The sequence below is a fragment of the Salvelinus namaycush genome, chromosome 3 (assembly GCF_016432855.1).
Source record: "Salvelinus namaycush isolate Seneca chromosome 3, SaNama_1.0, whole genome shotgun sequence".
Taxonomy (NCBI): domain Eukaryota; kingdom Metazoa; phylum Chordata; class Actinopteri; order Salmoniformes; family Salmonidae; genus Salvelinus; species Salvelinus namaycush.
This window is the reverse complement of record NC_052309.1, coordinates 34,528,654-34,550,782: the sequence shown is the minus strand read 5'-3', so window position 1 is coordinate 34,550,782 and position 22,129 is coordinate 34,528,654. Positions and strand designations below refer to the sequence as shown.

The 22,129-nt window shown below is 42.4% G+C and overlaps 1 protein-coding gene across 1 annotated transcript in view; it reads right to left on the bottom strand.

Annotated features, from left to right (window-relative positions):
- Window positions 1-22,129, bottom strand: part of LOC120043851 (homeobox protein cut-like 1) — a 231,499-nt gene that overhangs the window by 150,027 nt on the left and 59,343 nt on the right. The window contains exon 2 of the mRNA XM_038988452.1: window positions 6,971-7,081. Coding sequence (XP_038844380.1) covers window positions 6,971-7,081 — 111 coding nt within the window. The remainder of the gene's footprint in view (window positions 1-6,970; window positions 7,082-22,129) is intronic.

Here is a 22,129-nt window from a genome sequence, read left to right as displayed (position 1 = left end):
TCAAAGGCACTTATATTTTTTGTCTTGCCCATTCACCCTCTGAATGGCACACATACACAATCCATGTCTCAATTCTCTCAAGGCTTAAAAATCATTCTTTAACCTGTATCCTCCTCGTAATCTACACTGATTGAAGTGGATTTCAATAAGACATCAATAAGGGATCATAGCTTTCACCTGGTCAGTCTATGTCATGGAAAGAGTAGGTGTCCTTAATGCTTTGTATACTCAGTGTAATTACATACAGTATGCGCAAGCAGACGACGACGGCCCTCCTGCCAAACACAGGGCATTCATCCTGATGTGCTTTATACCTGACTACTGTGGGGACTGAAAATCTTCAACAAAACAATTTGAGGTAGACCTGTGATTAACATTCATTTCTGGGGTTCTTGAATACGGTCTGCACAAGTCCTATTCCATACATTTTGGCTTCAAACATACATCCCCGGTCAGTTAGAGTACGCTATTGAAACCGGTTTCTATTTCAGGATACAAAACAAACAGATGACAGTAATTAAATGAAGTCCTCTTGATTCAGGTCAGACACTCAGCTCAGTCCTCACTCTCTCCGGCGGTTACCTCTTAGCTACCAACTCTCATATGAAAAACAGTAGGTCAACATGACAAAAGCACTTATGAAGTCTTCCCACAATTCTGGTGATGCCATACGGTTAGACTCTTACTCAGAAGGGCGTCCTATATCACGAGGCAAATACCAAACTCAAATATTATCTGACAAACTTTGAAAGGGCAGTCAAAACTCCTGAACTCTGTCAGAATCAGGTGAACCTCTTCCACACAGACATGTCTGGAATGATTTAATCTACTGAAAGCTCTTGTATCTTATCCACAAAGCGTGTCCCTGAGTTTAGTCCATTTCTCTCTGATGGCGACAAAGCCTATTGAACAGGAGAAGAAACAGGCCCTGTAATTGAATTGTTGGGAAACAAATGCACCTTCTAGCAGAGAGAAAGAATGTGTGGGCCAGGGTCGTCTAGCAGTCTAACCGCTGCCTCCGGTGCACATATACCGCCGCAGCATGGATTCGAATCCGGACCACTCATTTTTCAGCACACTCTCTCTCCTTTATATTTCCCACTGTCTCTCTATCCAATAAAGCATCAACATTTCAAAAATAGGAAGGACATGTCTCTTTAAGAGGGGTGTAAAGTGGACATATCAGGCCTCTATCAGACATAGACAAATTGCAACACTGTACAGCCGTGAGGTCAAACAGTGATAACGCCGCTAGAAATCCCCTTGTTCATTAAATTACCTGTTACATCTTATCATTCCACCAAAATAAAGGACCGGGAACGCTTATGCATTAAAGAACAGTATACAGTGCATTCAGAAAGTATTCAGACCTTCCCCTTTATCCACATTTTGTAAAGTTACAGCCTCATTCTAAAATTGATTAAATGTATTGTTATCCTCATCAATCTACACACAATAGCCCATAATGACAAAGCGAAAACAGGTTATTCAAAAGTTTTGCAAATGTATTAAAAATAAAAAACAAATTCCTTATTTACATAACTATTCAGGCCCTTTGCTATGAGACTTGAAATTGAGCTCGGGTGCATCCTGTTTCCATTTATCATCCTTGAGATGTTTCTACAACTTGATTGGAGTTCACCTGTGGTAAATTCAATTGATTGTACATGATTTGGAAAGGCACTTGTCTATATAAGGTCCCACAGTTGACAGAGCAAAAACCAAGCCATGAGGTTGAAGGAATTTTCCGTAGAGCTCCAAGACAGGATTGTGTCGAGAGACAGATCAGGGGAAGGGTACCAAAAAATGTCTGCAGCATTGAAGGTCCCCAAGAACACAGTGGCCTCCATCATTCTTAAATGGAAGGAGTTTGGAACCACTAAGACTCTTCCTAGAGCTGGTCGCCAGGTCAAACTGAGCAATCGGGGGAGAAGGGCATTGGTCAGGGAGGTGAAAATGGGAGAACCTTCCAGAAGGACAACCATCTCTGCAGCACTCCACCAATCAGACCTTTATGATAGAGTGGCCAGACAGAAGCCACTCCTCAGTAGAAGGCACATGACAGCCCGCTTGGAGTTTGCCAAAATGCACCTAAAGGACTCTCAGACCATGACAAATAATATTAAAACCAAGATTGAACTCTTTGGCCTGAATGCCAAGTGTCACGTCTGGAGGAAACCTGGCACCATCCCTACGGTGAAGCATGGTGGTGGCAGCATCATGCTGTGGCAATGTTTTTCAGCGGAAGGGACTGGGAGACTAGTCAGGATCGAGGGAAAGATGAATGGAGCAAAGTACAGAGAGATCCTTGATCGGTCAGGACCTCAGACTGGGGCGAAGGTTTACCTTCCAACCGGACAACGACCGTAAGCACACAGCCAAGACAACGCAGGAGTGGCTTCGGGACAAGTCTCTGAATGTCCTTGAGTGGCCCAACCAGAGCCCGGACTTGAACCTGATCGAACATCTCTGGAGAGACCTGAAAATAGCTGTGCAGCGACACTCCCCATTCAACCTGACAGAGCTTGAGAGGATCTGCAGAGAATTGGAGAAACTCAAATACAGGTGTGCCAAGCTTGTATTATCATACCCAAGAAGACTTGAGGCTATAATCACTGCCCAAGGTGCTTCAACAAAGTACTGAGTAAAGGGTCTGAATACTTACATAAATGTGCAAAAATGTAAAAAAAACAGTTTTTGCTTCGTCATTATGGGGTATTGTGTGTAGACTGAAAAACAATGTAATCACATTTTAGAATAAGGCTGTAACGAAACCAAATGTGGAAAAAGTCAAAGGGCCTGAATACTTTCCGAATGCACTGCATAAAGAGGTGTAGAAATCCCCCTATTTTCAATTGCAGACAACTCCTTTAGAAGTTTTCGGGAGGAATCTGTAACAAAAAACTGAAGTAATCAATACCTTCTTTTACCGTCTTCAGACAGAAAACGGTTTGTGAGAGAGAAGTCACAAGCAACACTAGCCGAGTCTGCACTCTGAGCCAAAATGGAGGTGAACCAAACAACCCAAAAATATCTTCACCAGGAGTGCAGAGAAGGAAGAGACACTAAGCACTTTGAGAGGGTGGCCAACACTCCCCTTCTCAGAGTGACGAGATGAAACACTACAGTGAGTTAGCAACCCTGAGCCCCCTCTGAACAGCTCAGTAATTAAGGTAGCTTTCCAGCTCCAAGCGACAGAGGGATGAAATTTCCACCCCTGTGCCGGAACCCCTTGATGTTTTGTACCTTGGTTTCTGGGCCCATTTTGGCAACCAGATCGGTTCTTTTTTTCTATTTTTTCTCTCTTACAGAGTTCACAGAATCCCAGAGAACACAGCCTCCCAGCCAAAACCCCAGCACGATTAATTTAGTAACGGGTTATTAAGCTCAAACATAAATTGTAGCCCTGGACAGTTTAAATGGAAAAGAAGCCTGATTTATTGGAGCCGGAGACAAAACAGGTTTTTATTGTCCATTTATTCATCAACACTCATTGGGAGTGGTAACTCTGGAGGAATTTTCTGACAAAAAAAGGAGGGAAGAAAGAGGGGAGTGGGGGCAGCAGCAATGGCTGCCGTAATCAAAGACAGAGCTTGCCGGGGAGAGGAGCACAATGCCCTTGACATTCTTATCCCAGCTCTTCCCTGGACAAGACTATATTTGTTTGGTAGAGCACTGCATCAGCTGAACAAATATATCAATAGTGTTTGCTGTCGCACTGTATCCTTGTATCTGTTCTTGACTTCATTTCAGGAGATTATTCATCAAGGCTGGCTAACGGCCTCCTCTGAGCAGTCAGAATAACTACGGGTTCATCTGAAGTCCCCAAATAAAATACTCAAGCCATATCTGAGGGAGGATAGACTAACAGAACTGACACAATGTCACTCTTAATGAAAGAGACGTTCTGTACATTATGTCACCAGTAATTTCTACTCACATCAGTGTCATCTCCTATTCAAGACCCAATTCTACAAAGTGATCCATCATTCCTTTGAGGTTCAATGGACATTTTCAACATCATTTATTACGAACTCAAACCAAGGAGTTACATAAACTTGACCATTATGTTGAAAGTATTTTTCTTAGTAGACTAAGCAGTTTATGACTTTGGGGGCGTACTCCTCTGACTAAGAAAGGGGCGAATGGGGCAGTGAGACAATGATTGTACCAAACACTGACAGTGTACCCTCAATCTGTCTGCTGCAGACGGACTGCCTCTAGTCACCAGAGAAACCACCTGCCAATGGGACGTCATACATACAAACAGACTTATACAAAATCAAAACACACAACTTATCCAATAGGTTATTGTAAAACGATTCTGCCATTTACCATTCCTTTCATCTGGTATGTTGAACTCGTACGAATATTCTACAACAACAACCTGGGGGTGTAGTGCTGAGGTACTGAATAAACATCTCAGAATGGCGTGCTGACTTTCTGCATAGGAGGGATTTAAATGAGCCAAATGGAAGCTGATTCTCAGTCCACCCCCCTCTCCTATCCTCTCCTCTCCCTCTGTCCTGTGGAGGTGTTGTCCTCAAGCTTTCAAAGTCACACCATTCCTGACCTCTGTGTCTGTCTGCTGTGCACTAGGTCTGCCTCTGTGTGCCAGAGCACCATGGTTCATCAGGGCACAGAATGAGGCATGGCACGGCTGTTGCTGACACAGCACATAGCATTGGTGAGCTGCTCTGTGTGTGTGTGTATGTCTTTGTGTGTGTCTGTACACATGTTTTTTGCCTGTGTGCGCACGCATGCGCTTGTGTGTGTGTTTAGGACGGACCAGACAGGGAAGGGCGGCCCTGCTCTGAGAAAAGGGATACCTAGTCAGCTGTACAACAATGCATTCAACCAAAATGTGTCTTCCACATTTAACCCAACCCCTCTGAATCAGAGGCGCGTGGGGCTGCCTTAATCAATGTCCATGTCATCGGCACGCGGGAAGCAGTTGTTGTTGGGGGTTAACTGCCTTGCTCAAGGGCAGAACGGAATCAATGAAATGACAATGACAGTAACCTGGCCGGCAGAGAGGCCTACTGTAACACCACCAAACAGATGAATGGATCATGCTGACAAGCTGACTCAGGTGTGTCCAGTTGTAAAACACCAAGCCGTAGTCAGACTGTACGCAGGTGAAATAGTACATTCAGTATATCTGATGAGTATTTTTTGTTATCCATTTTAAATTCAATATTGTTTGAACGGATACACTTCTGTATCAACTACAGTAGTAAATTAAGCTGAAGTGCCTGGTAATATCCACTCGTCGGTCCTCCCACCTGCAGTCTGTTTGTTCTTCTCGTTCTCGTTTGCTTTCTATTTTGCATGCTCTATCCTGTGCTCTCCTCTTTCCCCGCTGTCAACTCACTCCTCTCTTCTCCCCCTCCTCTCTGCATTCTGTGCTCTCTTCTCCCTCTCTTGCTCTCTCTCAGCTTTGTTTGAGTAGATAGCCATGGTGACGGAGGAGCCACACAAAAGGGTCACATGATGTCGAGGCGAGTCTAGGCGGGCGGGTGGACACAATGACCGCACCACTCCGCACAGCTGGAGTGTCACGCATTCCTGGTGTTTACAAGATTTCGGGGGAAAACTAATCCACCCCCCTGAGGAACTCTACGGCGCAAAATTGGCCCACTTTCTGTCTGAATAGAGGGCTTATGTCATCGCTACGATGCATTTTAGGAGCATAGGAAAATGGCAACCTGTAAAAACGATGGCAGTGGTGGTAGAAGGGTTGAATCACAGACGAGGCAGAGGAGAATAGGCTAAATAGTGGTCACTCTTCAACGGGAACAGTTGAGGGAGCCAAGGGTAGAGGGGACAAGAGTCTTCTTGTATATTTCTTTGGTTAAAATAATGTTTAAAAAAAATCTAACATCTGTTCTATAATCTACAACTGTGGACCTTCAATTCAGTTGCCATTTTTAGCATAACAGCGGCGTCATCAAAGACCGGGTTTCAAAAGCGCCACTGTTTTTCTTGTGGCGAAATATGTTGACATATCGTTAATTGAAGCCTCTATTGGACGTTGTGCCATCGTTGCCGAGGCCTTGCCAGCATACCTAAACCCTGGCAGCTTAATCAGATCCACAACAGAGTTTCCTGTAAATAAAGAACCGCTCACTCCTTAAAACACCTCATACGCATGGCTAGTTTTTACCAATTCAGGACATGACTTCACAGAAAAGCAGTGGGGCCAGTCGAAACTGGCCAGAACAGCTTTGACCAACCATGCGACAAGCATATTCCCTAAAAAGGTGGTCGTAGTGGAGTAATAGAGTTCAGTTTGATGGGGACTACTGACTACTACGGTCATCTTTTGATGGGATGCCCAGAGGGTTTCAGATTGTACTGACAAACCTGAATAGAGTAGGAGTTTACAAGAGGGGGCACAGAGTAACCTAAGTAATGCCATGTAATGAATGGTGCTTTAATAAACTATGCTAGCATGGACTGATGTAAGGATGGGCTAACTGGACCGCATGGGAAGTGGAATCCAATGAGGAACAAATGAGGAGCTCAGCCAATCAAAAGGACACTGTGTCCAAAAGGTAAATAAACACAGCCCACGATGACACGAAATGCCAGTGGAACCAGCTGAAAGAATAGCCGGGGGGAGGGCCTGTGAACAATGAGAGGACATTGTCTCCTCCGCTTGAATGGGCATCATTTCCCCGACTAACCCCACCCCCAACCCCCCCTCACCAGGGCGGGTGGTGCGGCCCATCGGATGACAATAGAGGCATTGATGACTGATGTCTGTCCAGCTATGATGCTGCATGTCCTTTACACCAACACAGACGTGTCCTCTCTGTCGTGCCTCTACTGCTGTGGTGTGTGTGTGTGTGTGTGTGTGTGTGTGTGTGTGTGTGTGTGTGTGTGTGTGTGTGTGTGTGTGTGTGTGTGTGTGTGTGTGTGTGTGTGTGTGTGAAGACGGGCAGGCAGAAGCAGAGAAGATACTCACCTCTGGTGTGTTTTTCTTGAACTCACGGCTTTGGTCGATGAGCTTTTTCCTAGACTGCTCGCTCTCATCTTGTCTGTTGGCCAGGGCTGTGGCGGTGGCATCCAGTTCTCTCTGTGGGACCAAAAGGGGGGAGGAGAAAGGACAGAATGATTACACAGGGCTCTGTGGGGGATGACCGCCATTTACATTTAACTCTCTCTTTTCCTCTCCCTTTGACACCCTGCAGTCTGGCACCACTAGTGCCAACCTGGGAGCATGAGAGAGAAGAGAAAGACTGGTCTTAGTCAACCTCAAAGGAGGATTAATCTCCTGAGACAGACAGACAGACAGACACAGACAGACACAGACAGAGCACTAGCACAGGCACCATGACTACTCAATGGCTGGCATCACACACACCCCTATGGGAAAAAAACACACCCACAAAGTTGGACACACATACTGTACAGTGTACGCACACATAAAATGTACACACACACACACACCCTCTCTCTCAGCACATCTTCTGCAGACAGAAGTGTGAAAAAAGCCGTAGATCCCAGCAGCATTTACGCAGCTTATAAAAATCTCTATTCGAAAGAGAAAGAAAAAAACTTATGGGACGAAAGAGCTTTTCTCACAGGCTCCAGCCTTTATGGTCGCTAGGCATGTAAATGTCATAGGGTAGATCCCAGATTATCAATATTGGGACAGAGGTGCCAGGAGAAGAAAAACACAGACTCTAGATCAGCATGGACAAGCCAGGCTACTACCCTTAGAATATCCACACTGATACAGCTGAACCTATATAGGCCTATACTCTCAGAATGTAAGCCACGAGAATCTATAGTTAGTATCAAACGAAGACATATTTCCCCATTGGATTTGGATGTGTGAAGTGACTGACAAGCAGTCTCAGGTGGGCCTTTGATGAGGCTTTGTGTGTGTGTGTGTGTGTGTGTGTGTGTGTGTGTGTGTGTGTGTGTGTGTGTGTGTGTGTGTGTGTGTGTGTGTGTGTGTGTGTGTGTTGTCTCAGCGAAAGAGGCAGAGAAGCAGAGAGCAAGAGGCAGAGCGCGAGTGGCAGCGCACGAGAGGCAGAGCGCGAGAAAAAGAGAGAGACAGTCGAGGCTGACATCTGGAAGCCAGATGCAGGGAACAAATCAAGTTAATTAGGCTGGAACTGAGCGAGCCAGACTGCTGCCCCCACTTTACTCCACACAGCCACCACCACCACGTCTGGGGGGGTAACTAGAGCATACAGTACACACAGCAGACTGGCTAGAGCACAGCTCACTTCCGCCTCTCGCCCCCATTTTATCTGTACTCAGATCCTCCTCTAGTCTAGTAGGGAAGAATTGTCGAAGGGCCGCAGCAAGTACTATAAGAGCTGTTTCACTTACTACTTGGGCTTCAAGCCTAAAATTATTTGGTAAAAAGTTTGTGTCTTAAAAAAGGGCTTGTGTGTGTGTGGTGTGTGTGCGTCATATTTCAAGAAAGTCCATTAAAGCAGTGACATCAATTGATGCGTCGGCTTCTCACCAGTCATAGGGGTGTTGCTGCATAGCAACGGGACGTCAACCTTTGCCCCCAACTCCTGTGGTGCCACCTCTGCCACACACGTTGCGGCCCGCGGTGGGCATGCTAATTCCAGTTTTGTGGGGTGGGTGTTGGGGGAACTGTTCCCAGGTCAGGGTAAAAGGTTTGGTGGGCAACACTGACCCAGGGTCAGGGAGAGGCCCGCTGCACGTTACCTCCACTCCGCTGCCTTTGGCCGCTAACGGCAGGGGGCCCATATGACAGAAAGGCTACAGCAACCAAGGTTTGCCACAGGGGCACTGAGCATTGGTGAGCAGAAGAGAAGTTTAAAGAAAATTTATTGAGTTAGCTAGCCCTAGGAGCTAACGCACAGAGTTGGGGAGTAACAGATTACATGTCATCCGTTACATGTAAGGGATTTAAAAAAAAATGTAATTGTAATCCGTTACCAGCAAAAATATTGTAATCGGATTACAGATACTTTAGAAAAACTAGATGATTACTTCAAGGATTACTTTTAAATTCAGAAAGGATGTTTGCGAAAAAACTTCTGTTTTCTCAATGACATTCAAATCAACATTGAAAAAAGCCGCAAGTTTTAAGTTTGTTCCACGTGAACGAGTCTGAACACAAGTCAGAGACCACTACGAGGGCACAGCAAATGTTTTTGATCGATCGCGGGAAAAAAGCTGGAATAGGCTTTTGTAGGCTACAGTCCAAGCTATGTCTTCCAATGGGGCGACAGCTGTCGGCATCCAAAGATTATCCAACTTGAATAAACGCCTGGAGGTAAGGATGACAGCAGTGTTGTAGTGCACGGCGATACTGATATCACTTATTATTGATATCTACATAGCGCATTGATGTGAATCACACTGTTGCACTCTCATTAAGCTATTTGCACCTTACGGATTGTGGTTGTTGTGGATGGATGTTCACAAATCTAAATGTGTATTTGAACCCAACAATGGTTGAATTCAAGAAGTTTTTTACCCTAATGGACACATACTCAAACTCACACACTTTTGATTGCCCCCTTTAAGTCTCTGTAGTTACTATATAAGTCAAAAAAAGGATGTAGCAACGGATTACATTTAGGAAGTAACCTACCCAACCCTGCTAATGCATTGGCTAGCTGTACTGTAGCTCTCAGCAACTGTATTCCCTCTTTACCTCTCCAGCTGTATCTAGACTAGAGAGGAATGGAGAAACGAGGGGCAGAAGGAGGGTGGTTCGGAGAAGTGGAAAGGAGGAACGCCCCGTTCCCCAAAAAGCTTCTGTCAAGTTAAGGGTCTTGAGACTGATTAGCAGATGCTGCCGTTAAGCTCATTATGCAAACGATTTGGCTAATCACTTCAAATTGATTCGAGCCAGGCTTCCCAACCAGTTTTAATGCGCCACCGCGTCTCTGGGACCCCTCTGAGCCCGTCCAGGGGAACAGGGGAATGGGGTGGGGTGAGTAATTAGGTTTTTATCAACAGGAATTCATAGTCAGACCAACCCCAGCCTGCACACACCCACAGATATAGGGAGGCAAATCCTTAAACACACAGGGTAGCTAAATCTATTAAAAGCAGAAAAGTGAACGTGTACAGGCTATATGATATTAGCAGGCCTTGGTGTATAGACACAGGCATTTTTTTGTTCAGGCTATAAGCTCTTTTTATAATGTAAGAACTGTATGAAAATTGCCTAGCCTATATTCTGTCCAACGTCTCTACTGTATGTCATTGTAGGAGCTATGGGCACAGGCCAATGAGAAGGCTAGCGCAGCCGGCCACGACCGGGAGACCCATGGGGCGGGACACAATTGGCCCAGCGTCGTCCGTGTTAGGGAAGGGTTTGGTCGGCAGGGATGCCCTTGTTCCAACGCGCACTAGCGACTCCTGTGGGGGGCTGGGCGCAGTGCACGTTGACACGGTCGCCAGGTGCAAGGTGTTTCCGCCGACACATTGATGCGGCTGGCTTCCGGGTTAAGTGGGCATTGTGTCAAAAAGCAGTGCGGCTTGGTTGGGTTGTTTCGGAGGACGCACGGCTCTCGACCGTCGCCTCTCCCAAGTCTGTAAGGAAGTTGCAGCGAAGAGACAAGACTAACTACCAATTGGATACTACGAAATTGGGGAGAAAAAGGGGTAAAAGTAAGAAGGGAAAAAGAATATAAAAAAAGAAGGCTAGCGCAAATAAATTAACACACACACACACACACACACGTTCAAGACCACTGCTTAAACTACTTAAAGAGATAATCCACCCAAACCACTAATTCCTATTATTAACAGTGTTAAATAACACTAATATCTGACAATATGTTTTGTGAACAAATGTTTCATTTTGTCGTAATAGCAAGATTAGTAGAATCATGTGAAAACTGTTTTGGGAAATCTGTTGCAGCTCAAGTCTACTACAAAACCCACAATGCAATGTTCCCTCTCTCCCTGGGCTGGTTGGCTGGCTAGGTAACTAGCTAGAAAACTTTGCTACACAATAATACCAAAGTCAATATGAAGTATTGTGAAGTAGCTAGCTAGCTAGCTGTAATATCTCCTATACAAACTGCACTATCAACTTAGGAGTCTCTAACAAGTTCAACTTAAAGTTCGTCTCTGCCACTGAGCTATAAATGGCATCTCTGCCTAGAGTGAGAGCAGCGTTACGTTGCTTTCCCGCAGAGGTAATTAGAATCGCATTGGATGACGATTAGCTTAGCAAACACATGACAACGTGAATGAGATTGGTCGACAGTCAGTTGGGTGGGATGTTTCTCCATTCGTTGCCCAATGGGATTCCTATCTCCCCCTTTCTGTAATATCTCTGTTTCCTACAGACATGGCGCATTGAGACATGATACTTGAAGGAGAAACGGAGGTGAATCATTTGGTACACATCTAAGCGCAATCTATACTTTGTCATGACAATATAAATGGATGGATAAGTTCTAAACAAGGAAGGCCATATCATCTATTGGCTGATTTGCTGATCTGGAGTGCAGGTAATTGTTCTAAAAGAGTTATCAAATGTGCTAGTGTGTAATCCCCCCCAACTCCAGTGATGAGAATTATATAGCTATGACGTGCGTTCCTACACAATTTCCTGATTTTCACAGGCGGATCACTTAGAAGTAAAATCATGGGGTCCACTAATCCACTAATAGAACATAGGCTTTCACCAAATTGACAGGAGTTTCATGATTTTTATTTCTGGCAGTGGATTATCCCTTTAATTCACCGTCACAAATGCTGACTATCCCATCAATGGGGGGGGGGGAACCAACCGCACCAACACCCCCAGGCGTCGGTCCTCTCAGACATTTTGCTGTCTGCCTGCATTGGGCCCTGCCGCCTTTCTCATCCAGCAGCAGCGCTTGAATAAAGGACCAAATTGTACTCCATAATGGCTTCATAATTTTGCTAATGAAAGAATTTTGCTGGCTCAGGCAGCGGTGCTTGTCTTAGTTAATTTGTTCAGTAGTAAACGCTGATGGAACACATTACTGTGCTCCCTCGAGAGCTCGCCTGTGCCAGATGCTATCAGCTGTATGCTCGGAGGGGAATATTAGAGGGGCCGTCTCTCCTCTTCTTTTATCTCTCTCCTTTTTTCTCCTCTCTCTGGTCGAATGACTAGAAAGGATCCTGACAGTGTTTACTAAAAGACAGACAATCCTTCCCACTCCCCGCCTACTCCAACCAAGCTACTCTCAAAACATACCGGATCACACTTTCTTTTCCTATTAAAAAATAATAATAATTAGGGGGAGATCAGCTTTAATATTGCAGATAGATTGTGGCTTCCATCAATGTATTTGTCTGCATCATTTCCAATCCTCTATCAAAAAAAAAGTTAATATACAGTACCAGTCAAAAGGGTGGCTACTTTGAAGAATCAAAAATATATTTTCATTTGTTTAACACTTTTTTGGTGATTACATGTTTCCACATGTTTTATTTCATAGTTTTGATGTCTTCACTATTATTATACAATGTAGAAAATAGAAAAATAAAGAAAAACCCTTGAATGAGTAGGTGTGTCCAAACTTTTGACTGGTAAGGTATATATAAAATATACATACACACTACCATTCAAAAGTTTGGAGTCACTTAGACATTTGATTGTTTTTGAAAGAAAATATTTTTTGTCCATTAAAATAACGTCAAATTGATCAGAAATACAGTGTAGACATTGTTAATGTTGTAAATGACTATTCTAGCTGGAAACGGCTGATTTTTAATGGAATATCTACATAGGCGTACAGAGGCCCATTATCAGCAACCATCACTTCTGTGTTCCAATGGCACGTTGTGTTAGCTAATTCAAGTTTATAATTTTAAAAGGCTAATTGATCATTAGAAACCCCTTTTGCAATTATGCTAGCACAGCTGAAAACTGTTGTTCTGATTAAAGAAGCAATAAAACTGGCCTTCTTTACACTAGTTGAGTATCTGGAGCATCAGCATTTGTGGGTTCGATTACAGGCTCAAAATGGCCAGAAACAAAGAACTTTCAGTCTATTCTTGTTCTGAGAAATGAAGGCTATTCCATGCGAGAAATTGCATAGAAACTGAAGATCTCATACAACAAGTTGTACTCCCTTCACAGAACAGCGCAAGCTGGCTCTAACCAGAATAGAAAGAGGAGTGGGAGGCCCTGCTGCACAACTGCGCAAGAGGACAAGTACATTTGTGTCTAGTTTGAGAAACAGACACCTCACAAGTCCTCAACTGGCAGCTTCATTAAATAGTACCCCCAAAACACCAGTCTCAACGTCAACAATGAAGAGGCGACTCCAGGATGCTGGCCTCCTAGGCAGAGTTGCAAAGAAAAAGGTATATCTCAGACTGGCCAATAAAAAGAAAAGATTAAGATGGGCAAAAGAACACTGGACAGAGGAACTCAGCCTAGAAGGCAAGCATCCCGGAGTCGCCTCTTCACTGTTGACGTTGAGACTGGTGTTTTGTGGGTACTATTTAATGAAGCTGCCAGTTGAGGACTTGTGAGGCGTCTGTTTCTCAAACTAGACACAAATGTACTTGTCCTCTTGCTCAGTTGTGCACCAGGGCCTCCCACTCTTTCTATTCTGGTTAGAGCCAGTTTGCGCTGTTCTGTGAAAATAATTAGCTAACACAACGTGCCATTGGAACACAAGAGTGATGGTTACTGATAATGGGCCTCTGTACGCCTATGTAGATCATCCATAAACTAATCAGCCGTTTCCAACTACAATAGTCATTTACAACATTAACAATGTCTACACTGTATTTCTGATCAATTTGATGTTATTTTAACATGGACAAAAAAAGCATTTTCTTTCAAATTCAAGGACATTTCTAAGTGACCCCAAACTTTTTGAACGGTAGTGTATATTTAAAAATATATATATTTTCCTTTATTATTATTTCCCCCTAACCCTACCGTCCCTCCCCTAACCGGAGTAAAGTAATGGACAACACTTAGGCTTCTACTTCCAGCCTATACATACATTTTACAGACACAGTATATTTTACAACAGTTATCTTTTGTTTGTTTTCATTCCCATCCTTCAGCTCCACTCAACCTCTCCCATCTATCTCTGAACACCAAGCTTTGATTTCTTTTTGATTTTCAGATCACACATTTTATTTCAAGATCATTAAGGGTAGTTGAGGGGTGTGGATTCAGGCCAAAAGAAACATTTACTGTGATTGAAACCAATAAAGACAGAGGGCATTTTATAAAGCTGGTATTGTTGTGGAGAACCGCTGACCAACTTCAGATTCATGCAAAAAGCTTTTCAAGATGCAGCTTTGAATCTTTCCAAATAGATTATCGTGATAGGCAGACAGTCTAAATAAAAGTTAATTGGGTAACAGCAGACAAAACAAAGTTGCTCTGCGCATCAGCTGACCCCATTTCTTGAGTGTAAGCAGGTGCAGATTTTCAAAAAGCTCACTTCATCACCCGCTGGCGATGTGCTTAAAAACGGGCGCCAATTTATCCTCTGTTAAATTGCCTTAATGCAGCAAAGACACAAAGGCATGTGTAGCCCTCCTGTATGTATGTAACACAAAATGAATGGGGAGCAGATATTGCCTCTACACTGTTGGAGCTGATTTCTTCCCATTAGGGATGAAACGATTCACCGACACGCATCAGTCCCGATTAAAATGTTTAAGTCAAATGTTTAAGATACAAGTGCCACCGCGGACCCCAAACCGATCCAAATGTAGCATGCATTGGTCAGAAAACTGTTGAATCAGCTAACTTTTCCCCCCTCAAATTATTCTTTCTTCATTCTGAAAATACCTCTCATCTTTTGTGAATAGGGCTGTTGCGGTGACTGTATTACTGCCACACCGGCAGTCATGAGTTACGACCGCAGTAAAATTCTATGTGACCGTTGAGTAACAGTAATCTCTTATGCACTCTGGACATGCTTTGGTAGTACCCCACTGTCTAACTACCATCAGGTCCAAATGGCCTGGTACTCAGAGCTCTATTGTCCCTCTAACCACTCTGATATCAATGCAAATGCAATCATCAAAACAGTATTGTGCTTTTAAAACTCACCTCACTGTGATGATAAATTTGAAGAAAGAAGTTCGACAGCAGGTTGAAACAGTGTAAAACATAGGCTTTGAAACAAGGTCCGCAACGACCAACACAACGAAATGGACAGCGCTCCCTAAGGTGATGATTAATTCATAACACCCATACGCATATTAGAGCTGATGCATACACATAGGCTTATCAGCCCAAGCCTGAAAAAACGTAATTACAATTATGATTGTGCCGTTATACAATACATAGCCTACCGCTTATTACTCATGACAGAAAAACATAAAACAAAACGGATTTAAGATGTCTTTGGTACATAATTGGTCTAGCCTATACTCCAAAAGTCAACACATTTGAGTAACCGCCTTTGAGTTTGGACTATATTCATATGCATACTAGATGGCCTGATTACCTTATGCTACACTCCAAAAGGTACACAAAACAAAAATATAAACGCAACAAGGATCATTCCTACTTAGATTTGTGTGTATTGGGTATATGTTGTGTAATTTGTTAGATATTACTTGTTAGATATTACTGCACTGTCGGAGCTAGAAGCACAAGCATTTTACTACACCTGCAATAACATCTGCTAATCACGTCTACGTGACTAATAAACTCTGATTTGATTTTGTAAAGTGTTTCATGAGCTGAAATAAAAGATCCCAGAAATGTTCCATTCGCACAAAAAGCTTATTTCTCTCAGATTTTGGACACACGTGTTTACATCCCAGTTAGTGAGCATTTCTCCTTTGCCAAGACAATCCATCCATCTGAAAGGTGTGTCATATCAAGAAGCTGATTAAACAGAATGATCATTACACAGGTGCCCCCTGTGCTGGGGGATTATAAAAGGCCACTTTAAAATGTGCAGTTTTGTCACACAACACAATGCCACAGATGTCTCAAGTTGAGGGAGCCTGCAATTGGCATGCTGACGTCAGGAGTGTCCACCAGAGCTGTTGCCAGAGAATTTAATGTTCATTTCTCTACCATAAGCCAACTTGGTCCCATGTCATAAGGATCTGTACACAAGGCAACTTCGCACACAGCCATTGAGGAGTGGGACAACATTCCACAATCAAATGTTATTTGTCACATGTGCCGAATACAACAGGTGTAGACCTTACAGTGAAATGCAACCAACACCGTTATCAACTTTATGCGAAGGAGATGTGTCGCACTGCATAAGGCAAATAGTGGTCACACCAGATACTGACTGGTTTTCTGATCCACACCTCTACCTTCTTTTCAAGGTGTCTGTGACCAACAGATGCATAACTGTATTCTCAGTCATGTGAAATCCATAGAATAGGGCCTTATGAATTTATTTAAATTTACCGATTTCCTTATATAAACTGTAACTCAGTAAAATCTTTGAAATTGCTACATGTTGCATATATATTTTTGTTCAGTATATATCCACTAATCTGGGAGAGAACGTATAGCCCTAGGCGATGCGGTTGGTTCATTGATTATGCACGGCGGCTTACAAGTAGCCTACAATTATAGTGAATTTGTATTTGAATAGCCTAGTAATAATTTCTTGTTTTGTCAGCGTGTCAACAACCGGCTGACAAAATGTCATGATCGCCACAGCCCTATTTGTGACAACTGATGCTTCTTCTCTTTCAGTGTCGAACTGCATATAACTGCATTAACAGTCATTGACCTACAAGTCATTTTGCATACGTGCCGAACAACCCCAGGCAATATCAGTAGGCTAGCCTACTAAAACTGCTGTGCTGTAGAATTAGTGAATTTTCGCGTAATAAATTCTATACATTAGTTTATACTGCATTAAACGTACATTTTCGTTAACTGTAATTTCGTTAGTTAGGTTCAAACATTCCTGCCATCTTGTGCCAATATCAGTTATTTTTAAGTCTTGGTTCCAATAGTTTATATTGTTTTCTAAGAGGTAGTCAGGTGGATAGGCTCTAAGGTTTTATATACAGCTGAAGTCGGAAGTTAACATACACCTTAGCCAAATACATTTAAACTCAGTTTATCACAATTTCTGACATTTACTCCTAGTAAAAATTCCCTGTCTTAGGTCAGTTAGGGTCACCACTTTATTTTAAGATTGTGAAATGTCAGAATAATAGTAGAGAGAATTATTTATTTCAGCTTTTATTTCTTTCATCACATTCCCCGTGGGTCAGAAGTTTACATACACTCAATTAGTATTTGGTAGCATTGCCTTTAAATTGTTTAAGTTGAGTCAAACGTTTTGGGTAGCCTTTCACAAGCTTCCCACAATAAGTTGGGTGAATTTTGGCCCATTCCTCCTGACAGAGCTGGTGTAACTGAGTCAGGTTTCTAGGCCTCCTTGCTCGCACAGGCCTTTTCAGTTCTGCCCACAAATCTTCTATAGGATTGAGGTCAGCGCTTTGTGATGGCCACTCCAATACCTTGACTTTGTTGTCCTTAAGCCATTTTGCCACAACTTTGGAAGTATGCTTGGGGGTCATTGTCCATTTGGAAGACCCATTTGCAACCAAGCTTTAACTTCCTGACTGATGTCTTGAGATGTTGCTTCAATATATCCACATAATTTTCCTGCCCCATGATATCATCTATTTTTTTAAGTGCACCAGTCCCTCCTGCAGCAAAGCACCCCCAGAACATGATGCTGCCACCCCCGTGCTTCACGGTTGGGATGGTGTTCTTCGGCTTGCAAGCATCCCCATTTTCCCTCCAAACATAACAATGGTCATTATGGCCAAACAGAAATAGAACTGTTTCATCAGACCAAAGGACATTTCTCTAAAAAGTACGATATTTGGCCCCATGTGCTGTTGCAAACCGTGGTCTGGCTTTTTTATGGCGGTTTTGGAGCAGTGGCTTTTTCCTTGCTGAGTGGAATTTCAGGTTATGTCCATATAGGACTCATTTTACTGTTTCCTCCAGCATCTTCACAAGGTCCTTTGCTGTTGTTCTGGGATTGATTCGCACCTTTTGCACCAAAGTACGTTCATCTCTAGGAGACAGAACGCGTCTCCATCCTGAGCGGTATGACGGCTGTGTGGTCCCATGGTGTTAATACTTGCGTACTATTGTTTGTACAGATGAACGTGGTACCTTCAGGCATTTGAAATTGCTCCCAAGGATGAACCAGACTTGTGGAGGTCTACAATTATTTTTCCTGAGGTCTTGGCTGATTTCTTTTGATTTTCCCATGATGTCAAGCAAAGAGGCACTGAGTTTGAAGGTCGGCCTTGAAATATATCTACAGGTACACCTCCAATTGACTCAAATGATGTCAATTAGCCAATCAGAAGCTTCTAAAGCCATGACATTTTCGTGAATCTTCCAAGCTGTTTAAAGGCACAGTCAACTTAGTGTATGTAAACTTCTGACCCACTGGAATTGTGATACAGTGAATTATAAGTGAAATAATCTGTCTGTAAACAATTGTTGGAAAAATTACTTGTGTCATGCACAAAGTAGATGTCCTAACCGACTTGCCAAAACTATAGTTTGTTAACAGGAAATGTGTGGAGTGGTTGAAAAGCGAGTTTTAATGACTCCAACCTAAGTGTATGTAAACTTCCGACTTCAACTGTATCTTACCTATCATATGAATAGCCTTTCTGACTCAAATAGGATTCCCTCAAGATTGCTCTGATGTGCAAAATGTTTAAATGTCTTGATATGAAACTTTTAAGTTGCATGCATTTGAATTTTGGTCAGTCCACAATTGCTTTTTAATTCTGTCATGGAAATAAATGTATTTGCTATTACCAAGTCAGTTATGGTTTCTATGCAATTAGTTTTCCATGTGGACCAAGCTATCCAAGGATTGATCCACAGGGTTATGTTTTTAGGAAGTGATATTGGTTCTTGTAAAACACATTTCATTTTCTTCCATATTGTTCTAGTGTTCTTAACTATGAAGTTTTTAATGTTATTAGCTTTATCCTAGGAAAACAGAAACGTGAAAAGGTTCTGGGGATGAGGATTCACATTGTTCCTCTTCAGTGCATTTACAGTAACTATGTGTTGCAAGTAAAAGCCCTGGGATGCATGTAGTTACAATTCCAAGTCTAGAAGGTTAAAAACAACCCTCAGACATACAAAGATGTAAAACTTTATTTTTTATTAGTTTTTATTAGTTTTATTTGCCCATATAAAAAGTATGTTATGACCGAGTATACTTTTTTAAAGAATGCGTCAGTGATGTAATTGGTATTACCGAGAATAAATATAACAACTTTGGGAGCCAAGCCATTCTGAAGAGGTTTATTTTATCTTTATATATTTGCTGTTTGTTGTCACTTATTAAGCATCCTTTAAGGATTGCTGTAGATCATGAGTTATTTATTTTTCCTATTGCCATTATATCGTTTTTTTCCAAGTTAATCTCAGTGGACCCGGTGAGAATACTTTCTAAAAGGCACTGTAGATAATTTACACACACCACACACACAGGCCAAGCTCATAAACTCCATCAGCAGCAGATGTTGATTTAGAATGGATGGAAAAATGTGTTTATGCAACAAATGTTAGTGCATCGAATCGCAGAAAAATGTTTCAAACTACACTTGGGCGGTATACTGTATTTACATTTTTTTTAACATTTTATTATTTGTAGCTACTTTCTAAGTAAATACCTGCAGTCAACTTGTGCAATACGTTAGGAGATAAGATTGTGTTCTTCATTTCACCTGTAACATAATTTTACATTATGAAGCTGACCGGTTGTCCCCCGTCACGTGGTGTTTGTCACAAGACTGGAGCCTTGTGAGTCACTCACTGTTGTGCAGCACACGCCAGGTGATCTAGTTATAGTATGGAATTCACAACTAAATGTTTGCCAGCTAGATATCTTATAACTATTAAGTTAACTGTCTAAAATGTGCTAAATGCTCTGTAGTTGTGCATTTGGTTTGCTAATTTAATAGCTAGTTAGCTATCTAGCTAAGTGGTTAGCTTCTTCCAAAATTAAGCTTCACTTGGTAACAGTAGAGAATCCCCTTTTGGATCAAGAGCATTGCTGCCTAATATTTGTTTTGTGCGTGCAGCAATCTGTGTAGCATTTTTAGTTACTTGTATAAGTTAATGAGCTGGGATTCCTGTCCTGCAAATACATTAGGTCAGAGACAGTATAAAATGTTCACAATGCTCTCCTTAGCATTTAGTTAGCATTCTCTATGGGATTTACATTTACTTGTTAGCATTGGTCACACCTTTGGATTACAAAGGCTCAGTTGGGTTTGAAAAAAGCGGCCCTTGTGTTCAGTGCCGGTATTACCGAATATCTTGGTATGGCACAAGGTCGGTATTAACTTCTTATGGCTGCAGGGGCAGTATTGAGTAGCTTGGATGAAAGGTGCACAGAGGTGCCCATAGTAAACTGCCTGCTCCTCAGTCCCAGTTGCTAATATATGCATATTATTATTGGATAGAAAACACTCTGAAGTGTCTAAAACTGTTTGAATTATGTCTGTGAGTATAACAGAACTCATATGGCAGGCAAAAACCTGAGAAGCTCCACTTCCTGTTTGAATTGTTTCTGGAGGTGGCAGATTTTCAACCAAGCTCTCATTGAAATTACAGCGAGATATTGATGAGTTTTCACTTCCTACGGCTTCCACTAGATGTCAACAGTCAATAGAACTTTGTCTGATGACTCTAATGTGAAGGGGGCCGAAGGAGACAGGAATTAGTAATCACTGCCATGAGGTGACCACGCATTGAACACGCGCCTTCACATGAGGACCTCCGTTCCACCGCTCTTCTGAAGTCAATCTAATTCTCCGGTTGGAACGTTATTCAAGATGTATGTTAACAACATTCTAAAGATTGATTCAGTACATCGTTTGACATGTTTCTACTGACTGTTACGGAACTTTTGGACATTTCGTCACGTTATAGTGGATGCGCTTTGTGACTTTGGAATTGTTTACCGCTAACGCGCTAACCAAAGTAGCTAATTGGACATAAATAACGGACATTATCGAACAAATCAAGCATTTGTTGTGGACCTGGGATTCCTAGGACTGCATTCTGATGAAGATCATCAAAGGTAAGGAAACATTTATCATGTATTTTCTGGTTTCTGTTGACCCCAACATGGCGGCTAATTTGGCTATTGTTCTGAGCTCCGTCTCAGATTATTGCATGATTTGCTTTTTCCGTAAAGTTGTTTTGAAATCTGACACAGCGGTTGCATTAAGGAGAGGTATATCTATAATTCCATGTGTATAACTTGTATTATCATCTACATTTATGATGAGTATTTCTGTTGAAACGATGTGGCTATGCAAAATCACTTGATGTTTTTGGAACTAGTGAATGTAACGCGCCAATGTAAACTCAGATTTTTTGTTATAAATATGAACTTTATCAAACAAAACATGCATGTATTGTGTAACATGAAGTCCTATGAGTGTCATCTGATGAAGATAATCAAAGGTTAGTGATTAATTTAATCTCTTTCTGCTTTTTGTGAAAGCTATCTTTCGCTGGAAAAATGGCTGTGCTTATTGTGGTTTGGTGGTGACCTAACATAATCGTTTGTAGTGCTTTCGCTGAAAAGCATATTTGAAATCGGACACTTTGGTGGGATTAACAACAAGATCACCTTTAAAATGATATAAGACACATGTATGTTTGAGGAATTTTAATTATGAGATTTCTGTTGTTTGAATTCGCGCCCTGCACTTTCACTGGCTGCTGTCATATCGATCCCGGTAGCGGGATGCAGCCATAAGAAGTTTTAAGGTATGATAATCTGGATACCGCCCAAGCCCATTTTAAACTAAAACATATCGTTCCTGTATTGTATTGGAGCCATGTCTCTAGATACGTATCGAAAGGGAAAGATGCAAATCACTACCTCCCAGTCTGGCTCGGTATGTGTGTGTGGCTTTTATCTTGTATGACCTCTGTATAATGGCGTTTGGAACACGCCACGCTGCCAGGACTGAAACAACCCTTCTCTTCAGGTGCACTCATTGTGCGACAACACCACCAATGACTACCAGTCTGCAATCACCTCTGTGCCTCACACACATATCACACTGCAGTCTGGGAATGTAATGTACTACTGCACAGCGCTAAGCAAAACCAAAACGTTACAGAAGGTTAATGAGGTGCAACTAATTTCCA